This window comes from Hakea prostrata, chromosome 4 (assembly GCF_041222555.1).
Source record: "Hakea prostrata isolate BN-2017 chromosome 4, UWA_Hpros_2, whole genome shotgun sequence".
Lineage (NCBI taxonomy): Eukaryota > Viridiplantae > Streptophyta > Magnoliopsida > Proteales > Proteaceae > Hakea > Hakea prostrata.
The window spans coordinates 53,839,837-53,860,011 of record NC_142603.1 but is presented as its reverse complement, the minus strand read 5'-3'; the positions used below and the strand labels follow the sequence as shown (position 1 = coordinate 53,860,011).

The following is a 20,175-nucleotide window of genomic DNA, read 5'->3' as shown; positions in this document are numbered from 1 at the left end:
TCTACTATAGACCGCGCGAATAGGCGAACCTCTCTGTGTCTTCTCAATTTCCTCTTCAGATTTCTGCAACTAAAAGATCTTTAGTGCGCAGCTCGCCAATAGTTGAAGCTCTTCAAGTCCAATCTTGTCTCTGCAACCAGGAGTCCAGAAGGGCCAGAAATCATGACTGGACGAGCAAGCGATTCAGGTAAATCACCGCCGCCGCTAACCGATACGGAGATCGTGCGACTGGCCCAACAACATCAACAAACAAGTGTAGCTTTACCATCACACTTACTGTCGCAGGCTTCTCATCCCTCCATAATCTCTTTCCTCAACTCCCGCTGCGATTCTCCTTCTTCTTCTCTCTCTGTAACTGAATACGTTTCTGCCATCGTTTACCTAATTTCCCAATCTTCTCAGAACTCTTCCCTCTCTTCCCTTCTCTTCTCTCTTATGCTCGCGTATTTTCGCCTCTTTTACTCCTCTAAAATCCCTCACGATAGTTATTCGTTGAAGGTTGTCCACCTATTCGCTCTCCACCTCAACAAAATCCCTGGAAACGATCTTGCTTCCATCGTAGATTTACTAATTTCCAATTTATCGATGATCGTTGAACCCGACGATGCCCAACCGCTTGAGCTCATCCCTCCATCACTTAACCTAATTAGATCTTCAGACGAGGTTCAAAGAGCTGGAGATTATGTTAATTCGGTGCTTGACCGCATCATCTCATCGAACTGGTCCAAGGTGTTACTGGTCAAGATAGTTTCTCTTCTTCGTGATTTTTCATTTATTGACAAGGGTCGAGCCAGAGAGTTTCTCGGAAAGGTTTTTTCGGGAATGGAGGGAGTGGATTTGCAAGATTTGCCGACTCTTGTTTACCAGCTTCTGGTCTTGGCTTCCAAGGGATTCAGTAAACGAGATGTGATCGAAGGGATTGTACATTTTTTCGGAACAATGAGGGAGTCCAAAACAAACTCAATAGTTAGGCAAGTTGAAGGGACAGTTTTGCTTCACGTGAATTTTGCCGTGAAGCAGGATCCTTCTTTGGGGCAGGAGGTCTTGGGGCTTGTGAAGTCGGATCTCAGGGCTTTTAACCATTTCACTGTTGTAGTTCTGCTTTCTGTTGGGAGGGTTCGCAGACTCAATGAGAGTGCGTTAGGGGTATTGAAAACTGCAGTGGTAACGTCTTATCATGACCACAAATTCGCCAGGTAGGAATCAAACAAAAATTTTGTTCACTGAGGACTTCTTTTTTGGGGCTGGTCTCTGACTTTATGATTGAAATTGCAGAAACTGTAAGTTGCTGCCTGATATTTTGAAGGAAGAATATCTTCAAACTGTTCAAAGAGTAGAAAAGGCTGTCACAAGAGCTGTAATCCCTCTATTGCTTGTTCTATTATTGTACATATTTTCATCCAAGTAGATTAATTTGTTTATACAAACTTTGCATTTGGTTGATGGTGTACAATATATACCATCTAGCTACTCTTGTCTGCATCCAACTGATCAGGCAGCTGCATCATTTGTATTTGCACTTACTCACTGCAGCCATTGACATTTTTCATACATGGCGAGTTTTTATTTATTTTATTTTTTTTCCTGCACCCCAGGTCAAGGAAAGCAACTATGGGACGGAGCATATTGTACCTAGCATTGTACAATTTGGATTTGTGTTGCTAGAATCAGTGGAAGAAGATAAACATGAAGAATATGGTAATCATTGTGTGATGGGCACAGTAGAGCTTGGTGTTCAAATGCTAAAGAATTTGTTCGAGGTTCATGACATGGCCAGGAATGAGGTCTCTGCAACCACTAGAGGTTTACAAAATTCATTTACAAAATATAGTTCCTTGAAAGTTGATATTCTTCTATATGCGAGTACAAAATGTATGTTGTTAAAGATATTGCACTGTTAGTCTTAAAACATACATCTGAGTTTAGCTGAGAACTTTTCTCATGTCTTCCTTTGTTTGGAAATTGAGAGAATCCCATCTAGAAGAACTTAATTTATCTCCTACTAAGATTCTGTCTCTCTCTTTCCCCCAGGTTTTGTTTGAGTCACTATTCATATAGGTAACCCATTTATTGGTTCATTGTGAAACTCATTACTGATGTGGTTCTATTCGGAGCAACTTAAAGCTTTGAGCTAGTTTCATCCCTTCCCCCTTCCTTTTTCAGGTTTGGTTCAGGATGATTGCTTCTTCTTCTTCTTCTTGTTTTGGGTTCTTTGAATGCATAGAACTTTGATTCATCAAAATTCTTCTTCTTGGTGAGCCTCAATTTTTTAAGTATTAAATAGGTTTAGTGGTCATTTCCAAGGCAACAACGAAGGTTTTATCAAATTGCTCTACCTGCTTTATGAAATATGGTTCCATAGAAGCCCTATGTCAAGGCTTCTTTTTTGGTCCTTTTGATTTGAAGATTGGCTTATCTTATAGAGAAGCTTATTATCTTTTATAATGTGGTGCTCCTACCTTGTCTCTTTATATATTTGGAGGGTATTCTGTCTTCTCCATTTTGACTGTTTAAGACAACAACAGCCATGATGGGAGGAGAAAATTTTGGACTTCCTGAAATTTCTGTTATATTGTTTCAAGTAGTACTGAAATTGGTTATGGATACTCAATATTTTCCTTCTAGAGACTGATATGCATGTTATACTAATTGTGGTATTGATAGTTATAAATTTATTTCACCTGGTGTGCAGATTATTGAGCAGTGCAAATTCCGTATCCTTTCTCTGAAGCCAGAACAAAGCATACCAATCATCAGGTAACAATATTTTGATAATTTAATTGGGTACTGTTGGCTGTTTTCTTAAAAACCTAAGTTGTTGTACATTGCTGGTCATGAGTATATTTTTCCCATGCAGACTGCTTGGTTTTTTGGTTCAGAGTTATCCGTATCCCATGCTAGAACATGTGACACGGCTGAAGGAATTGTTGGATTATTTCACTTTCATGCATGGACAAGTTGCCACTACCCTTGTTACCAACCTATTGCCCCTGATGAAATTTAGTCCTGACCTTCAGGTATTTGCTTTCTTACATCTCTACCGGCAAAAGCTATGTAAGATGAGATGATCTATTCAATGTTGTAATTGCACAGAAACAAAAAGAAACAAATGTCAAGTACTAGAGCCATAATTATGAGATGATTTACCTTTGTCCCCGCACACCTAACCCCCTCCGTTTCTCTTCTGATGTTAGGTAGTGAATTTGGGGAGGGGGGTGTAGGGAGTTGTCAACTTGTCATGTTGAGATATTTGTTGGTAGAACTAGACTAAAGATATAAATATGCTTATGATAAAATTTTGTGCAACCCTAGACTTACAAGATAAAGGTCAAAAGTCATTTTAGATTTACTTTTATCAGTCATCGGTGAATAAAGTGCGATTCCTTATCCTCCACCCTTTCTTACATGCACATTGTTGTGTTTAGAAGATCTGAGCTTCTAATAAAGTCAAACCAATTGGCGCTTTCTCACTTATCAGATTCCTCTCATTTCCTGTAGACAGAGGGGACATTCTTGTGTTTTATGCGTGGTTCTTAAATCTAAGTTCAGAAACTGAGATAAAAACCTTGAGTTGATACTGATTCGTACTAGATGTTGATCAGTTTCAACTATATTTGGAATATTTTTACCAGATTTTTGTCCAGCCCAAGACTAGCAAGTTATGCCCAGAAAACACCAGGTTTCATTCTAAACCTGAGAAATCTCGGTTTTGGCCAGGGTTGAAACCAGCCTCATAATTGAAATCTAGAACCTTGGTTTTAGGTCCATAATTGAGAAAACTGTGACCAATCTCATGAGAAAATGTTCTTCAATGGTTGAGTTATGAAGGAATTGAATCTAATAAAAATGATTATTGGAGTGAAAAATGATTTTGACTATTCCCATTAGTTGGGTTGCTTGTGAGAAAGAGGTCTGTGGGTCTTATTTCTTCGTTAAGCAACTTAGGGATAATCCTTGGGTATGAATCTTGTTCTAAACATCAACTGAAAATTGACAAACAAGATAGCAGCCTTACATAATGGAAGGCTTGAAACGTAACCGTTTATGAGGAATAGGTAATTAGTCGGATAACTGAACATGGTTTCCTGTCATCTTGTGTAACTTTTGCCTATTGTATGTCTTGTCTTTGTTTCCATCTTTTTGTTTTGTCAGGTTCTTTGGCCATCTGCAAAGCCCGGAAGTTCCATCTTATTAAAACTTCCCAAATGAAACTATATCCTCAAAGTAGATGTAGGGCTAAGGAGTAAGGATATGCTTTTTTTTTTTAATTGAATATTTCATCTTATTTCACCTTGTTTTCTATGAATAGCGTTGCTTGATTCTGTGACTTTATTTAGTTCTAGTCTTTCTAATTGGAGAGGATCCAACTAGAAGCCAATAACTAGGTTTTGCCATGAATTGGTTACTTTGTTTAGGTCAAAACTAGGGTTAGGGTTTCAAGATAGGATTGTGTCAATTGAGTTTAGTAGAACTTCATATTGAAGGTTTGATGATGTTTTAATGGTGGAATATTGGTGGAATCGAAGTAACAGCAAATTAGGGTTTGGTTTCCAAGTTTTGGAAAAGAAGAAGATGAAGGAACCGTAAGGTTTCTAATGGTCAGGATGGGCCACTAATTGGATCAAATATTTCAATGGATGTGGGGAAGATTTGGTTCAAATATGGGGCAGCTTCGGTGGCTGGTTCAGTCTATGGAGACTTTATTGATGTCTAGAGATGAGGGAAAACTAGGGTTTATGATTAGAGGATTAGGGAACATTTGTTGAATACCTTGAACAGCAGTTTGAATTATTGAAGGACTCCTTGATTTGTTGTAAAGAATGATCAGCAAATTGAAGAAGCTTTATGGATCAAATATGTTAGATTTGGGGGTTGCTTGAAGAATTTGGTAGAAGAAAATGGGGAGCAGAATAGCTCTCTCAAGACTAAGCAATGCTTTGAAGAAGAGAAATATAAATCAGAATCTTAAGGCCTAGTTTTGTGTGATCTCTGTTTCAATATTGAAAATTGTTTGGTTTGGTTTTTGCAACCTGTTTCAGTGAAGTAGAAATCAAACGAATAGAATTTTGGAAATAGCTGAGGGTGCTGTTTTTATTTAACTCTTGATTTTTAATGAACACATGATTAATTTGATGGGCAAAGTAGTAACTGCATGTTAGAAATAGAACACCTCTCCTAATGATCTCACACCACCATTCCACTACTGTCACTCAATGGCCACCATTGCTACCACCCCTTCCTTTCACTGAAAAAAAAAAATCTATTATCAGTAATTGGACTGCCACATGATTTTTTTTATTCTACAAATATTTTAGGTTGATACAGCTAAACAGTTTTAATTTTTTTGATTGTTTCATTTAGTCAATTGAAAGTATAAATAGAAATCATACCCAAGTCTGGCGTAGACAGGACTCCCAACAACAGTAAGGTTCCAGATTAGAAGCTAGAACTAGAATTTCAAATCCTGATTAAGATTACAGTTCCCATTGATACTTGACTCAAAGAATTAAGTAAAATCAAATATTCCTAAACTATTCACATATTCATAACGTCCCTACAACTGTGGCTGGTTCTTGGCAGCTGAGCTACATTAGTCTTTCCTTGCTAAGAGCTCTGACATTTAGTCTAAATCATCAAAATGTCCTCCAATACGAGAAGGCATTCACATGTAATTACTTTCTGATTTCATAATATTTCTCCCCTTATCCAACTAAAAGAACCCCTAATATGGATAACTTGCTTTTTCCTCAGACCTTTAATATTTAAGTGCTTAGTATCTTCAGTCTGCCTAATCTGTTTCATATCCTACAGAGTTACATGATTTTGGTTATGAGGAAGGCAATGTTCAGAAGAGAAGAGACAGTTCGTATTGCTGCTACCAATGCCATTATTGATATGCTTTTGGCAGAACAACAATCAAAGAGAGATGCCTCGGATTCCTTTCAAGAGTCATCCAGCCAAGCCAGTTGTAGCCAGCCAGGCTGAATTGCCCTCTGTGATGAAGATGAGTCTTTTTCAGGAGCTGAGTGGTCTACTGCAGAGATGTCTGTCTCAGCAGGTATGGTTTTATTTGAAACAGTGCTTGGCTCCATTTTTTTCATCCCTTTTCCCAATGGTGGAATGGTTAGTGGTATAGTGGTTACTGAATCAAGATTGTCAGCAAAGACAGTAGCTGATCCCTGGTCACATGGAGGTTCAAACATTTGAATCATAGATAGCTTTGCCATTTGGGGTTATTAGGAAAAAACATGGACTATTGGGGAATCTTTGATTATTAGGAAAAACATGGAAGTTTTCTATGGCACTCTTGAGGGATGTCATAAAAAGCATTATTACATAGACCTCAAATCTCCCACTGCTCCCTTTAGTATGTGGGACATCTCTTCTTTAGCTCTTGTATTCACCTCTGGTTAAATTCACAAAAACTTCCATACTTTTCTGTGGGGGGAGCAATAAGTCCAGGGAGCTACAGATATACTTCAGTGCAAGTTTGAAAATATTAAAATGTCAATGGTATTTTGATTTGATTCTTCACAAGTTTCTTTTCGTTTCTTTGAGATTCAGGCAAAATTGGACTTGGGGTGTGGAAATTTTGGAAAACGTAAATTGCCAGTATTGAGCCAACAAAATTTACTTCTTTTATTATCTTCAAGCTTAAGAATGTGGAAAAGTCTGATAGAGATCAGAGTGTTGGCTCAATACTGTAGAAATGTCAAGCAGTAGTACTATATTGTAAAGAAAATCTGACTGTAACTAGAGTTTTGGCTTCACACAGTAGAAATGTTGAGCAGGTTGTTAACATATTCTGATAGTACAGCAACTGTTAGTGAATTTTTAGTCTTGAGTATGCTTTTTTGAGGGTTTTCTTTTTATTTCTATAACGCGATTTCAGTAATAGAGCTACTTGTATCTCATTATTTATCGACTTTTGAGTTTTCAATGTATATGAAAGCTTCATTTCAAGTAACTTGGATTTCCTCCAAACTCGTCAGGAATTCTATGATTTTCTTTTCTTTTCTTCATTCCCCCCCCCCCCACCAATCCACCCCCCCCTCCCCCCCCCCCCTAAAAAAAAAAAAAAAAAAAAAAAAAAAAAAGAAAAGGAAAGAAAAGAAGTAGCTAAACTATGTCACCATGCTTTTGTAGAGCGAACAGAGATTTTTCTTAGTTGTCAATTTTGCTTCATTTATATCCTGTTTATCCTTTTGGTTGAATTACGTGTTTTCACCATGCTTTTGTAGAGCGAAACTTACGTGTTTTCACCATGCTTTTGTAGAACGAACAGAGATTTTTCTTAGTTGTCAATTTTGCTTCATTTATATCCTGTTTATCCTTATGGTTGGATTACGTGTTTTCAGGCAAGAGTTAAAGAGATCATGTACCAGGGACTTTTGAAACTTGTTCTGCTGGATCCGTTCACAGCTGGGCCTATCTTTGATTTTATGTTACCTCATTTCTGTCATTTCTATAGTGAGGTATGAGCTTGATAATTTTTAGAAGCTAAATACTTTATTCATCTAATTGATAGCCACCCACTATAAAGATTAAAAAAGGGCTTTTTTTGTGTTTTTTTTTTTTTTTGGGGGGTGGGGTGGGGGTGGGGGAGCAAGAAAGAAACAAAAACCAACGTCTGTTGTTTTCTGTAATGTTATATTGCAAATTAAGATTCTTACACATGAGGTTGATTCCATGTTTTGGCAGGAACGGGATTTTCCACTTGTCCTTAGCTGTTGCATTAAATCTGATAGTGGCAAAGTTTGCCTTGAAGAGCCTTTGGATTGCCTTCTATCTTGTGTGTCCTGGATTCTTCTCCTTCAGCAGCATGGGAAAACGGATAACCGCTTGGAGGATTCATGGGCATGTCTTGGTTTCTCTCTCACACAAGAGAATGAGGTATTCTATACTCTTTGAGTGAATGGGGTTATGATCTCTATGAAAGAAAAGACATCAAAATGAAGTTTTGTACTCAAAACAACATTTGAAATTTCTGCAGGGAGGGAAAAAACTATCTGCTGAGACATTCTTCAATGCTTTACTGAAGATCAGGAAGTTCTTAAGAAATGGCCATTTTGAAGGTTCTTTAAGTTTTCATCATAGAGTTTTCTTGTATCTTCTCTCCAGATTAAATGCAATTTCATTTTTTTTTTCTTCTAAAGACTTTTGTCAAGAAAACTGAAAACCCTACTTGAAAAATACGTTTCAATTACTTGAAGAAAAGTTAAAAAGAAAAGAAAGGTGAAAATATTATGGTTGTATAAAATAGTCTTGAATACTAGAAATTGTTACAGAATTACTCAAGAACCTCATATATAGTTGTCATGATAGTGTTTTGGAGTTTAGTTATTTTAAAAAGTGTAGCTCTGTTTAAAAACTGGATCTCTCTAATCTTGAAATGAAACGTTCTAGAAAACCACATATTGCAATTTTTTATAGAATTTTCTGCTTCTTACTTGTTTGTTCCTTTCTTGTCAGATCAGACTTTTTGGGCCAAACGCAGAATGCAGGCTCTCGAGCTCTGGAAGAAGATAAGGATAGCTACTGTGCTTTGATTTTGTCAGGAATTCTGGAGGTAGTAGTAAATGCTATTTCAATTGAGTTGGAGAATGCAACAGTTGAAGAAAAAGTTAATCTTGAGGAGGAACTTCTTGAACTTGTTGAATTGTATGAGCCTTTGGAGAAGGAAGTATTTACAGTAAAAGATGGTAATGGTATCAAAAGAGGTAATCCTAGAAGTACCGTTCAAAATACACCAGCAAATACTGATCATAACACTAAAGAGTGTCATCATTTTGGGTCCATGACATCGTCTCCTGGAAGAATACCTTTCTTAGCAACCTCAAGTATCTGCCAAATTTTATCAACAGCATTCAAGTTACTTAAAACCACCGATTTTAACGTTGGTGCGGTATCACAGAACGATGGAAAACCATCATTGAAAACATCAACTTGCTGTTCTAAGCTAATAGCATTTGCCTTGAAGGCTTCACTTCACCAGGTGAAGTCTTTCCCATTATTGAGTTATAATGACCCATTGAAGACATTGATCTATGGAGATATCAAAGCGTTGGGACTTCCGTTACTTAAATTGGTTTGGCTGCTCAAATTGGGGCCGATGCTGGATATGGATCAAAAGACAAAAGAATCTAAGGGAAGGAGCAGTGTGGAAGCCAGGGAGGAACAAATCTATCTATCCTTGATTTGCTTGAAAGAATTAATTACATTAAGTTTCCAGAGTTGTCACTTGATTAACTTGATTAAGGATTTAGCATCTTTTACTGCAACTGAATATAATTTGGAAAATGGCGTGGTTGTCGGAGGGGATAACGACCATGAACTTATCTTACAGATTGAAGATGACCTTACAAAAGACATACATTTGTTCATTGAGAAAAGCATAAAGCCCTTGTGCCTTGAGCTTCTTTCACTATCACTTTTTCGAGAATCTGAGGTAACTGATAAAAATGTTGGAATTTTCCTGTTTCAATCAAGCATAATGATCGGAGATGCATTGCTGTATTCTTTATGCTAATCTAAAAGTCATTTAATATATGATTATACTTTTAGGTTCTCTTGGATATGGCATTGATGATGGCGAACAAACTTCCAAGCAAGCTGAGGAACTATCATGGAGCTTGGGCTATTAATATTTGCAAAAGCAATACCATATTGAATTCCAAAACTGCTAGAAGTGTGGTTACATTTGCCTTCTGTTTAAGGTCACCTCCAAATGACTTAATTGTGGCCCAAGAAATGGCTGCAGAGCTGCTAAAAGTTAATGGATCAGGGGAAAGTGGTCCAGTGAAGAAATCTGAAACTTATCCCATCATAAATCATTCAACAAAAAATGCAATAGGTTCCAGTTTACTGCAATTAATTGAATCAGTTATTCTTGATCTGGATTGGGCTGTGAGGAAACTGAAGGCGTCATTTGCCGTCATTCAAAGATATCCTTGTCTTGATCAGTATGGAGAAAAGACAACAGACTTAATATTGGAGGATGCTCTGTACCTGAGATCTGAAGCTCTGGTGAACTTGTTATCTTTCTTTGTGGTTATGAATCTCAGGGGTATGTTTTATCATTTCTCTCTTCCCATACCATCCTATTCTTTTGCCATTCAAGCCACATATACAATTACTTTGAATCCTCTATAAAGGAGGTGGTTTTGTGAAAAGATCACAGCTAGCATAAAGTCCTCACCCTTTTAGAGTGTTGGGCAAAGGCCCTGCTGACTTTATTGGTGGCTATGAACTGTGACACCAAATGATTAAAGTTGGTAATAGCGATTTTGGGATTGCTTCTTGTAGTTGCATTAGAAGCCCGGTAAGATCAATTCCTAACCATAAATTTTCATGGTTTCCTCATAATACAAATCAATGCTCCAAAAGAGAGCCTTGCATTTGCACAAACTGTGAAAACGAAAAGGTAGGGTTTTGATTCAAGTACTCTGATGCTTCATTTCATATTCAAATTACCAATCACCTGTACTCTATTTTATTTGAATATGTGCTTCTGCTAGACTAATCTAAAACTTGATGTGAGGGTTTTCCATGGAATGGGGACTGATGTATAATATGTAATTTTGATATTTTTAATACCGTGACCTTATTTCTACCATTGAGATGAACCTTCCTGTTCTATCAAAAGTTGAGCAACAAACCAGTGGAATGTAACACCTACAAATCCAAGTAAGATGCAGAGCCACATATACTCTGAAGGAAGGAGCTGGCCTCCAATTAGGCATATCAACTTGAAATTCAAGTCATATTTGTTTACTAAAGAGATCATCGATAATACTCTGTGCTTAGGTCTTGAATGTGTGCTATTCAGCCCCACAGACCAGTCTCACATTTGGCAATCCAGATCCAAACTGTAGGCAGGATCCACCTAATAGAGTGCTTCAGCCCAGTCTTGGACTAGTTAAAGATACTTTATTAAATGAGTTTCCTTCCCTCTTGGAGCCTTTCTGTATGCTCTCTTTTCATCCTTCAACAAAATGCAAGCTTCTGACCATCATCATCTGTTAAAGGTGGGATGATTTTGATGGCAGATTCCTATCCTTAAAACACGACATATGGCAAGTTGTTGAGGCTAGGCATTTTTTAGGTTCACCGGTTCATAGCACGTCTATGTATTGGCTGTATGAAGATCTTTATAAATGGAAATCTTCAATCTGCAGATCCTCAAGCAGAGCAATTGTTGAGATTGGCAGCAAAATTTTACAAGCATTTAGCTTCTATGACAAAGCTACGAATTGCTCCCAAAGGGAGCAAACAGCTTCTACCTGGAGTCAAGTTCCAGAAGCTTGCAGAAATGACCTGCAAAAAGCTGACTGGTCCGCTCTATAACTTTGTGGCTCTGATGCAACAGGTATGCACCTCAGTGTCTTTTGACATTGTCCATTTTTTTAAAGCTTTGCAATGATCATCTCAGTTTTCTGAGGTTTCCCTAATGAGTGCTTTTAAATTAACTTGCAGAATCAACAGGAGAATGCACAAGGTAAGGGAATTATTGGTAGGATCAAAAGGGAGAATAAATGCATCCCTGACCTGATCTTCCAGATAGAAGATTATGAAAAATATCTTATCCAGCTTAGCAAGGTGAGCAAAATAAATTTGTTGAGACATGCTAAACGCAGCACTGCTAGGGATTTTAAGATTCTTGATCCAGAAAAGATAAGTAGAGTAGAGGAGCCACCAAGTCATGTTGCTGACCAAATTAATGCTAGTGGTTCCCAAAACAATGCATGTGAAGAGGAAGAAAGTAAGTCTGACAAGGTTTTGTCAGATGACTCTGGTGGTACGGTGGCTGCTGCAGATTCTGGATCTGGAAGTGAAGAGTGTGATATCATTGTCAAAAACAAGAGGGCAAGAACTGGAACGGCTAAGGTTGTGAGGGACTCAGATGATGAATCGTAGTTTAGACAAAAGAGCTATTTAACAGTAGTGAACTAGTAGCTGAAGGAATTCAGGATACTTATCATGCAGTAAATATGTGAATGGTCACAAAAAGAGCTGCTTGTAAATTGCTTCTTCCATCCATAGTAGTGAGGGTTCCACATAAACATGGATCCATTTATAAAATTCTATAGAATGGTGTCAAATATTCCTGTGATCAAGTTATATAGAAGTAAAGTTTGATTTGGATTCTAATTAATTCCCCTAGATGTCCTGAAAGGTATAACTATAACCACTGACATTTGGAATTCAGTCTAAATGGAAATGGCTACTTGCTGAATTCTCTATGTTTTCAATTTATTTGAAAATTTGTTAAAAATGTTTCTTTATTGGATAATTATTCATAATCAATAGAGCTTTTAACCAAAATTTAGTTTTATCCATTTTGGCTTGTGCTAGCTTCTTACAGATTTTAGAATCGAAAAATGAAATTGTCACAAAGTTCCTCTTACTGCATAATAAATATGGAATCTGGCTTTTGCTTTACTTGATTATGGGAAAATTGTGGTCTATAGTTCTTTCTTCCTATACAAAATCAAATCATAGTGGCTGCTTATGGTTTTCATGGAATGGGAAGCTGTGATGCTAAAAATTTTGTAACAAGTCCTAAAGACTATGTTTACTGTCCTATGGTTATATTTATTGGTGTACTGTAGTTCAGTACTACTTGTTGGCTAATTGTAGCATAGAAGTCATTGAGTTTGTTAACACCAAACTTTGGTCAGGGGGCATAGATTCCATCACTTCAATGTAGAATGGATACATTAGCCCACTTCCACTCCCTGGATCTAGAAGTTCTGTCTCCATGACTCCTTGAGTTCTCATCCCCTTCAATAAAATTTGATCGTCAATATTAGAAACCATATTTGGAAAAAACTGAAGAATCTCCTGATATTTCTCTCTTATCTTCTCTCCTCTGACTTGGTTATTTCAATTGACTGTTGCCATCTGGTTCTTTGTGTAGGTTCATGTCACCCATCAGACCAACCACTTTGTCTGCTTCTTATTGGGATCAATCAAACCTGGTTGATGGTGGGTTATTGTGGTAGTAAGGTGATGAGTTTGTAGTTAGGTGACTAAATAGGGCAAATCTGTCAATTTGATACTTAGGAAGCAAAATATCTGCAGGATAATGTGCTCAAATCCATATCATGACACTCCAAATGGGTTATTCTGGTAAAACACCATCTCTCGGATTAGATTGGAACACTAATTTCTTGGTTGACAGGCAATAGGTTTCTATTCTTGTTCTTCTGATTTATGGAGCTTTTATGGAGCTTGTTTTTGCTTACTAATTAGTAAACTGTCATTGTTTATACAAGATAACAGGTTTCATTGAACTAAAGTTGGAATCGTTACAAACTTACAATAGAAGAGGAGTTGTGAAGAGAAGTATGGTTACAAGGTAATTCAAACTTATCAAATTAGGGTTTTAGAATTAGATGCTAGAGTTAGGTGTTCTATCAATAGCTGGTTAGTACTGGAATATGTCAGCCCTGACTCAAGGTGGGCTGGGTTAGGGTTTAGGCTCAAGACCTGCTTGACCTTGATTTTAATCCTGAATGTGATTTAGTTTACAAGCTTCACATTTTTACCTAATTTAGTATTTAGTATTAGCATTGGGTAGGTTTTATGCTTTTTCTTTGAGTTCTTAAACTCAATTTTAAGGATTTTGGAAAATAAACAACATGATTTCTAGGGTGAAAATGGAAAAAAATTCAGGGCCAAATAAGTTTAGGACTGTATTTTCAATTGAACCAAAAGGGTGTTACTGTAGGAAATTTCATTAGAATCTGACCTACCCTAATCTTGTTTGGCCTGAATTGATAAGTTTGAACGATACTAGTCATTCTTAACCCCCTTTTTTATTTTATTTGGGGGGGTGAACTGATAGTTACCTTCTAGACTCCATTGATATTTTAACACTTGTATTTGTAATTTGTGGGCTGATAGGTCATGTTTGGATGTTTATACCAGTTGTTTTCAAGGCCCCCTTTATCAATTATTTTCATTGGTTTCATCTAAAGAAAGAATCTTCATTGGCTCCTTTTGCCTTTCTTGTTGTCTGTGGGGAGACCAGCATGGCCCCTAGCTTGTCACTCGATCCTATCAAATGAGTTCCTAACTTTCTGTTAAAAAAAGTTATCATATTAAACGAGATGGAATTTAGAATTTTATTTTATTTTATGAAACAAATACGTTTATTTTAGTTCAATGGTTAGCCACTTTGTTTATTTATTTATTTATTATTATTATTATTTAATATTTTTATCAAAGCCCACTTTGTGTTATCGGTGGATACACATGACTGTATTGATCATCACTAATAGTGACATCGAAGTGAAGAGATCAACACCTGGTAGGTACAATCAGGCTGTTGGATATTGTATGTATTTGCCAGATGGTGACCTTTCAATCTAAAAGGCCACCACAAATAGAAAGGACCTGACCATCTGGTACCAATGTTGATAAAGAAGAGAAAAAATATCTATAGAATCATAATTTTTCTTTTTGTCATATTTGCATTCCCTTTGATATCCATGGACTTGAGTATATAGTTTGAACAATTTTAAAAGTTGCTTAGTTGGTAAGACCAATGTCTCATAACTATATAGTCAAACTTCAAATTTCTTTATAACCAAAGGCAAAGCTCTATCTTGCTTTAAATTATATTAAAAAGTTATTCTTTAAGATGTAACTAAAGTATGCATATTGGTAGTATGCTAGCAATATTGATAACTATAAACACCATTGATGGTAACATGAAATCCAAAGAATTTTCACATTTAGGAAGTGGAGAGGTGCAATCACGGGTGAGCGATAAGTATATTGGAAGTAACTCCCATAAATAATAAACTACTCTGTTAAACCCTTAAATGCCCCTCTTAAATTAGTCGTGATTGAAGTCGCTAAAAAAACTAGTGAAAGACCCAAAATAACCTTAAGAAAAGAGGTGAGACATGATATGCATGAGTCTTAGTCCTTGTAATTAGTATGAAGTTGATGAAGATCGGGCAAAGATCTATGTTATTGATCCTATCCATTTGAGATAAGTAACTATTGATATTGTTATCGGATGATACATAGATTCCATTTGAATGCCTTATATACATTCACTTAGGTAAAATTTCATACATTTGATATTATATACTCTTAGAAGTCTTTCTTCTTACCATTCCTTCTTTTGGCTTAGTAAGGAGTGCTTGCAAGGACGTCTTAAGGTTAATTGCCCCCCGTGATCGGATTTTATATTCCAAGTTTCCAGCTACTCGTTATTTTAAAGAGCAAATTACATTAACACTCCAAAATAGAGGCTTTAAATCACGGACATCCTATTTTATGTTTGAAAAATACAAACACCCCAATTCATTAAAGGTTTGTTTGGTTACATGAGTTTGGAGATTTCAAATCTATGGAATCACAATTCATAAAATTAACTGTTTGGTTCTATAATGAAATATGTGGATTCATCCTAAGAAACTATTTGGTCGTCGTGATTTTTGTGAATGCACAAATGTCTAGCGCTTTTAAAGTAGCAATGAAATATCTGAATTTCATCCATACCCATAAATCTACGGATTCACGTTTTTAGTGTAAAAAAATGAATCTCTAGATTTTATGAATCCTGAGATTTTCACACAACAGTAAATCTTGTTATGGTATAAATCTCAAATTTATAAATCCAGAGATTTCAGAAATTCATGTAACCAAACAAGCCCTAAACACATTAATCTATTATGCTAATGAAACAATTAACCCACTGTGTTTATTTTTATTTAATTCCAAAAATTCATCACTAAAATCTGAAGAAAAAAAAAATCCAATAAATACTTGCATGCAAAAGAGATGTAACAGATGAGTACGTGTTGACCAACCCACGGCCGTAAGAGTGTAAATGCGCAGGAGAGAAGCAATTCACCGTTTAGTGAGCTACTAGAGACGTACGTAAATGTAAAACCATAGAAGCGTCCAAGATCAGATCCAGGGTGACGCTCTGACCTGTCAGCATAGACTTGTCTTTTCCACACGTAACCATGTACGTACTTTGTACGCCTCTCAAGATTTTCCAGATCGTTTAACCCATAAGATAAATTCTCAACGTGCCACCTGGCAAATAAGGCAAAACCATCTAAATATTAACTTCCGACTTTTGTTTGAGTTGACCCGGATCCAACGGTTTTACTCACCCGCAAAACGGGCCCACAAACTCCCTAGTCACGACAAAAGTTGACAGTGAGACAGTGACTCTCACTCTCTCACCAACAATATTATTTTATTAGTTAGGACACAAAAGGGACAGCTGGTGGAGAGAGAGAGGGAAAGACGGACGGATCGGGGCCCACATGTGGACCCCACTGATTAGGTACTTAATCCCATCTTCGTTTCCTGGTTGTGCGAGTAATTATAAATTTATGGATTAACCCACTTTCTCACTATTACCACGTGGCTTGCTTTCTTTATGAATCTTTATGCTTAAGCTTAAGTGAAGCTTAAAGCCTAAAAGGCCACTAATCATAATCATTATCTCCATCTAATAATCTCTAATCACCACCTTCTTCTCGGTCAATTAAAACTTAATTATTACATACCATTACTATAATTGGTTGATTACAGTAAAACACCTCTACCGCCTTCAAAACAAAGCTCCCCCGTCTCCGGCCACCATTTCCGGCGGCGGGGCGTAGGTTTTTGTGACGCAGAACCACCGTCGCGAAACTTCTCTGTTTCTTACTTTCTTACATCGAAACCAAAGAAGGAAAAAAGAAAAGAAAAGAAAAGAAGGAAGACGACGATTTCATTTTCTAGTCAAAAACACACGAGGCAAACGTGATTCAGAGATTTCCGATAATCTAATCTCATTCTCTCCATCTCACCATGCAAATCGACCTGCTCTGTTTCTGGTCTCTCTGCGATGAGAATGACGAGATGAAGCCGAAGAAGACGAAGGCGAGGGTTTCACTTGCACATTCATGTCTGACAGAGAGCAGTACTTCCTCCGGTTACTCTCTGTTTCATCTATGAAAATCTGTCTATACCTGCACTCCTCGCTGCAGAACGCTCCTCCCCTGTAAGCGAGCCATGAGAGTCAGTTTCAAAAACTAAGAATGGAAGAGATCCATGATAATGACGACCCACTTTCCAAAATTGCAGAACAGGCGTTTTCTACTTACCACAAAAGAGAAAAACAGATGAATGTAAGCTACAGAGCAAACTAGCAAAAACCCACCTCAACCCAAACGAGCAAACTAACAAATCGATCTTGGGGGAACAAAAAGAAAGAAAGAATGGGTTTTGGGTTTTGGGTTTTGTTTTGACTTACTTGTACATGAAGATGTCTTGGCCAGGCAAGAGTCTCTGTTTACAGAGAAAACACGAGTCGAGAAAAGTGATCGCCGGCGAAGGTGACGGAGAATACAGAGAAGACGGCATCGATGATGAATTAGTTAATGGAGGAGAGGTTTTGACGACGATGGCTTTATTGATAACTGGGCCTTTGTCGGAATTCTTCTGGCCTTCAAGCAGAATACTCAAACCCACCATCCGAATCCTCTCTTGAAAACACACACAGAGGAGGAGGCAGCAGTGGCGGCGGCGGCAAAGGCGGCGATTATGTGGGTTGGGAACTAAGTAGAAGAAACAAAAACTGAGAAATCTATCTAATTTGAAATGAAAGCAAAGCAAGAAGAAGAGGCAGATCAAAAAAGAGATGACTGGGTGATTGGACCAGATAGAAAACAAAACAAAGCAAGCGAGTGGGTCCTGAGTCCTGATCGCCATGGCAGAAAGATCAGGAGTAAAGGACGACCATGGTTACCATGATTTTTAACTTCTACTTCATCTTCGCTGCCACGTAGTCTGGTTTCTATAAACTCAGTTATTTTCAGGCTTTCAAGCTCTCTTCTCTCTAGTTTTTATCCTAATTACGTCTGGCTGACCTGGAACTCAAGCGTGTACACTTCGGAGTTTTCATAACATTTACTTTAATATGGGCTTTGTGTACTGTGTTGCTATTTTCTACAATTCAAGATGAATTGCTTTTATGGATTCCAATCGTGCTGCTGTTAGATGTGAGTCAGTATAATTGAATGGTAGCTACAACTGTAACTTCTTGGTTTGGTGAAGAACACTCTCCAAGATTATTTAATTTATCATCTCCCAAAATGCATACAAAATCATTAGGAAATATAGCTTGATCCACCCTCATGCAACAGTAGCTAAGAAGTAAAAATTTCAAATGAATTTGCCAATGCAAGGATTTCTTAAAACCAATATCCAAGGTTTAAAATATCGGTATCGAGTATTATATCGATCCGGTGATTTTGAGAGATGCATCGTTTTATATTGAGTATTGTTTCGTTTTGCCTAATGTATTTTAGTGTAATTCAATGAAGAGATGTATTGTATCGGTTTGGTCAAATATGAATATGTATAAACTAGTATCGTATTGTATTGTGGTATACTTTAAACCTTTGCCAATATCTAATAAGGTGTGGGTCTTTAATGTGTAGATCTTAAAAGGTAATTTTCATTTCTATGACGGGCTGAAATGAAAACTACTAAAGGAGGCAATTAAAAGTGCCTTGATGATGGGATAACTAAAGGGTCGTACCCCATTTCCAATAAATAAGGTTTGGTCCCCATAACACACGTCACATACAAGATATTCTCTTTAGGCATTTCATCAACCAAAAAGAGAAAGAATAAGAAAGGAAGATGACTGGTTCTCTCAAGCAAGGTTTAAAGTATCCCATGATATCATACGATACTAGTCGATACATAACCATATTTAACCAAATTGATACGATACATCTCTCCATTAAATTATACTCAAATACATTATCTAGAGCGATATAATACTCGATATAAAGCTATACATCTCTTAAAATCACTTGATCGATACGATACTTTAAACCTTGCTCTTCAAGGATACATGTTGTTTTGAAAGATCAAACTTCAAAATTGATTCAAGTTGATATGGATTCAAGTTTGCTTCTGCAAATTCAGATTCAGATTTATTTCCTTTTGATTTAACACAAAAGATTTATATGTTTAACAGTAATGATTTTCAATTATTATAACAAGTCCCCCTCCTTAAACATATAATGAAAAGATGTGAAGATATTTCAATCCTTCATCCATGAGAATAGAGAATCTAAACTCTGAGATTAATCCAAAGATAAACAAAACAAACAAAAAATAATGATATCCAAGTTTGAACTAATATAATACCTTACCTACCCTATTTGGGCATATAATGTCAGTTGGTCGTACATGCCTTTCATTTTTTTCATCAAATATTTTCAATCTGGAAAAGAACAAAACCCCACCATTTTGCTTCTAGCTATTTCTTCAACCTAACTCATTCAAGAGTGTGGATCATCTCGTTTGATGGGGGCAACACAAACCTTGAAGGCGTTATAACCACCAATTATGTGGGACCCATAAGTAAAAAATAATAAAATATTTTAAAAAATAAACCCCATCACCTTAATCCTGTGAGTTTCCTTGTAATTCGTGGTCAACAGTCATTGGGGGAGACGATTGAGACTCCTCATTTCAATCCTATATACTCAAGTTAATAATAAATCCCTGAGAACTTATTTACCAAAAAAAATGCACATATGATTATCTTCAACTTGTACCCAAGGTGCTGTGAAATATCGCTACAATTCGCCGCCGGCTCGCCGCCGGCTGAATTGACGAAATCTCTCCGAAATTACTTTATATAATTCCATATTTAAATTTCTAGAACCTTCTAGAATTTGACAAAAATAATAATTTGAAACTATAAAGTAGTAAACATGGGAGCATAGAATCATAGTTTAAGATTACAATTCAAATATTTTTAAAGCACTATGAATCTTATTCTCAATTAAACAATATCTTTGAATTTGGGAATCAATGCTACTGATCAAAAGCTTAATTCTAGACTTCCAAGTGAAGACACTTATTAGTGATAAAAGATAAGGATTTTTTTTTTTACCAAAAAAAAAAAATTGTAAGGGTAATGCCTGGAATTTCCAAATGCAATTTGTACTTATTAATAAAAAAAGAAATGGAAAAAATGATAAATAACTTCTTATAGTCAAAGTCAAATCCTTGAAATGCACGTGTGTTTATGTTTGGTTGGGGAGAAAATTATTTTTAATAAAAATAAAAATAAAATAAAGCGTATTTTTCTCGTCTTTAATTTTCATGCCCACCACTTTCAGTCACGCT

General features: G+C 36.6%; 1 protein-coding gene across 1 annotated transcript; it reads left to right on the top strand.

Annotated features, from left to right (window-relative positions):
* LOC149019635 (fanconi anemia group I-like protein) lies at window positions 1-12,218 on the top strand. Its single transcript, XM_089153607.1, is given in 14 exon segments — window positions 1-1,196; window positions 1,276-1,357; window positions 1,596-1,784; window positions 2,693-2,757; window positions 2,858-3,017; window positions 5,812-5,976; window positions 5,978-6,058; window positions 7,359-7,475; window positions 7,702-7,893; window positions 7,994-8,075; window positions 8,478-9,448; window positions 9,565-10,066; window positions 11,178-11,368; window positions 11,476-12,218. Coding segments are annotated over 14 exon segments (4,272 nt in total). The 5' UTR covers window positions 1-162; the 3' UTR covers window positions 11,917-12,218.
* Window positions 12,219-20,175: the final 7,957 nt, after the last annotated feature.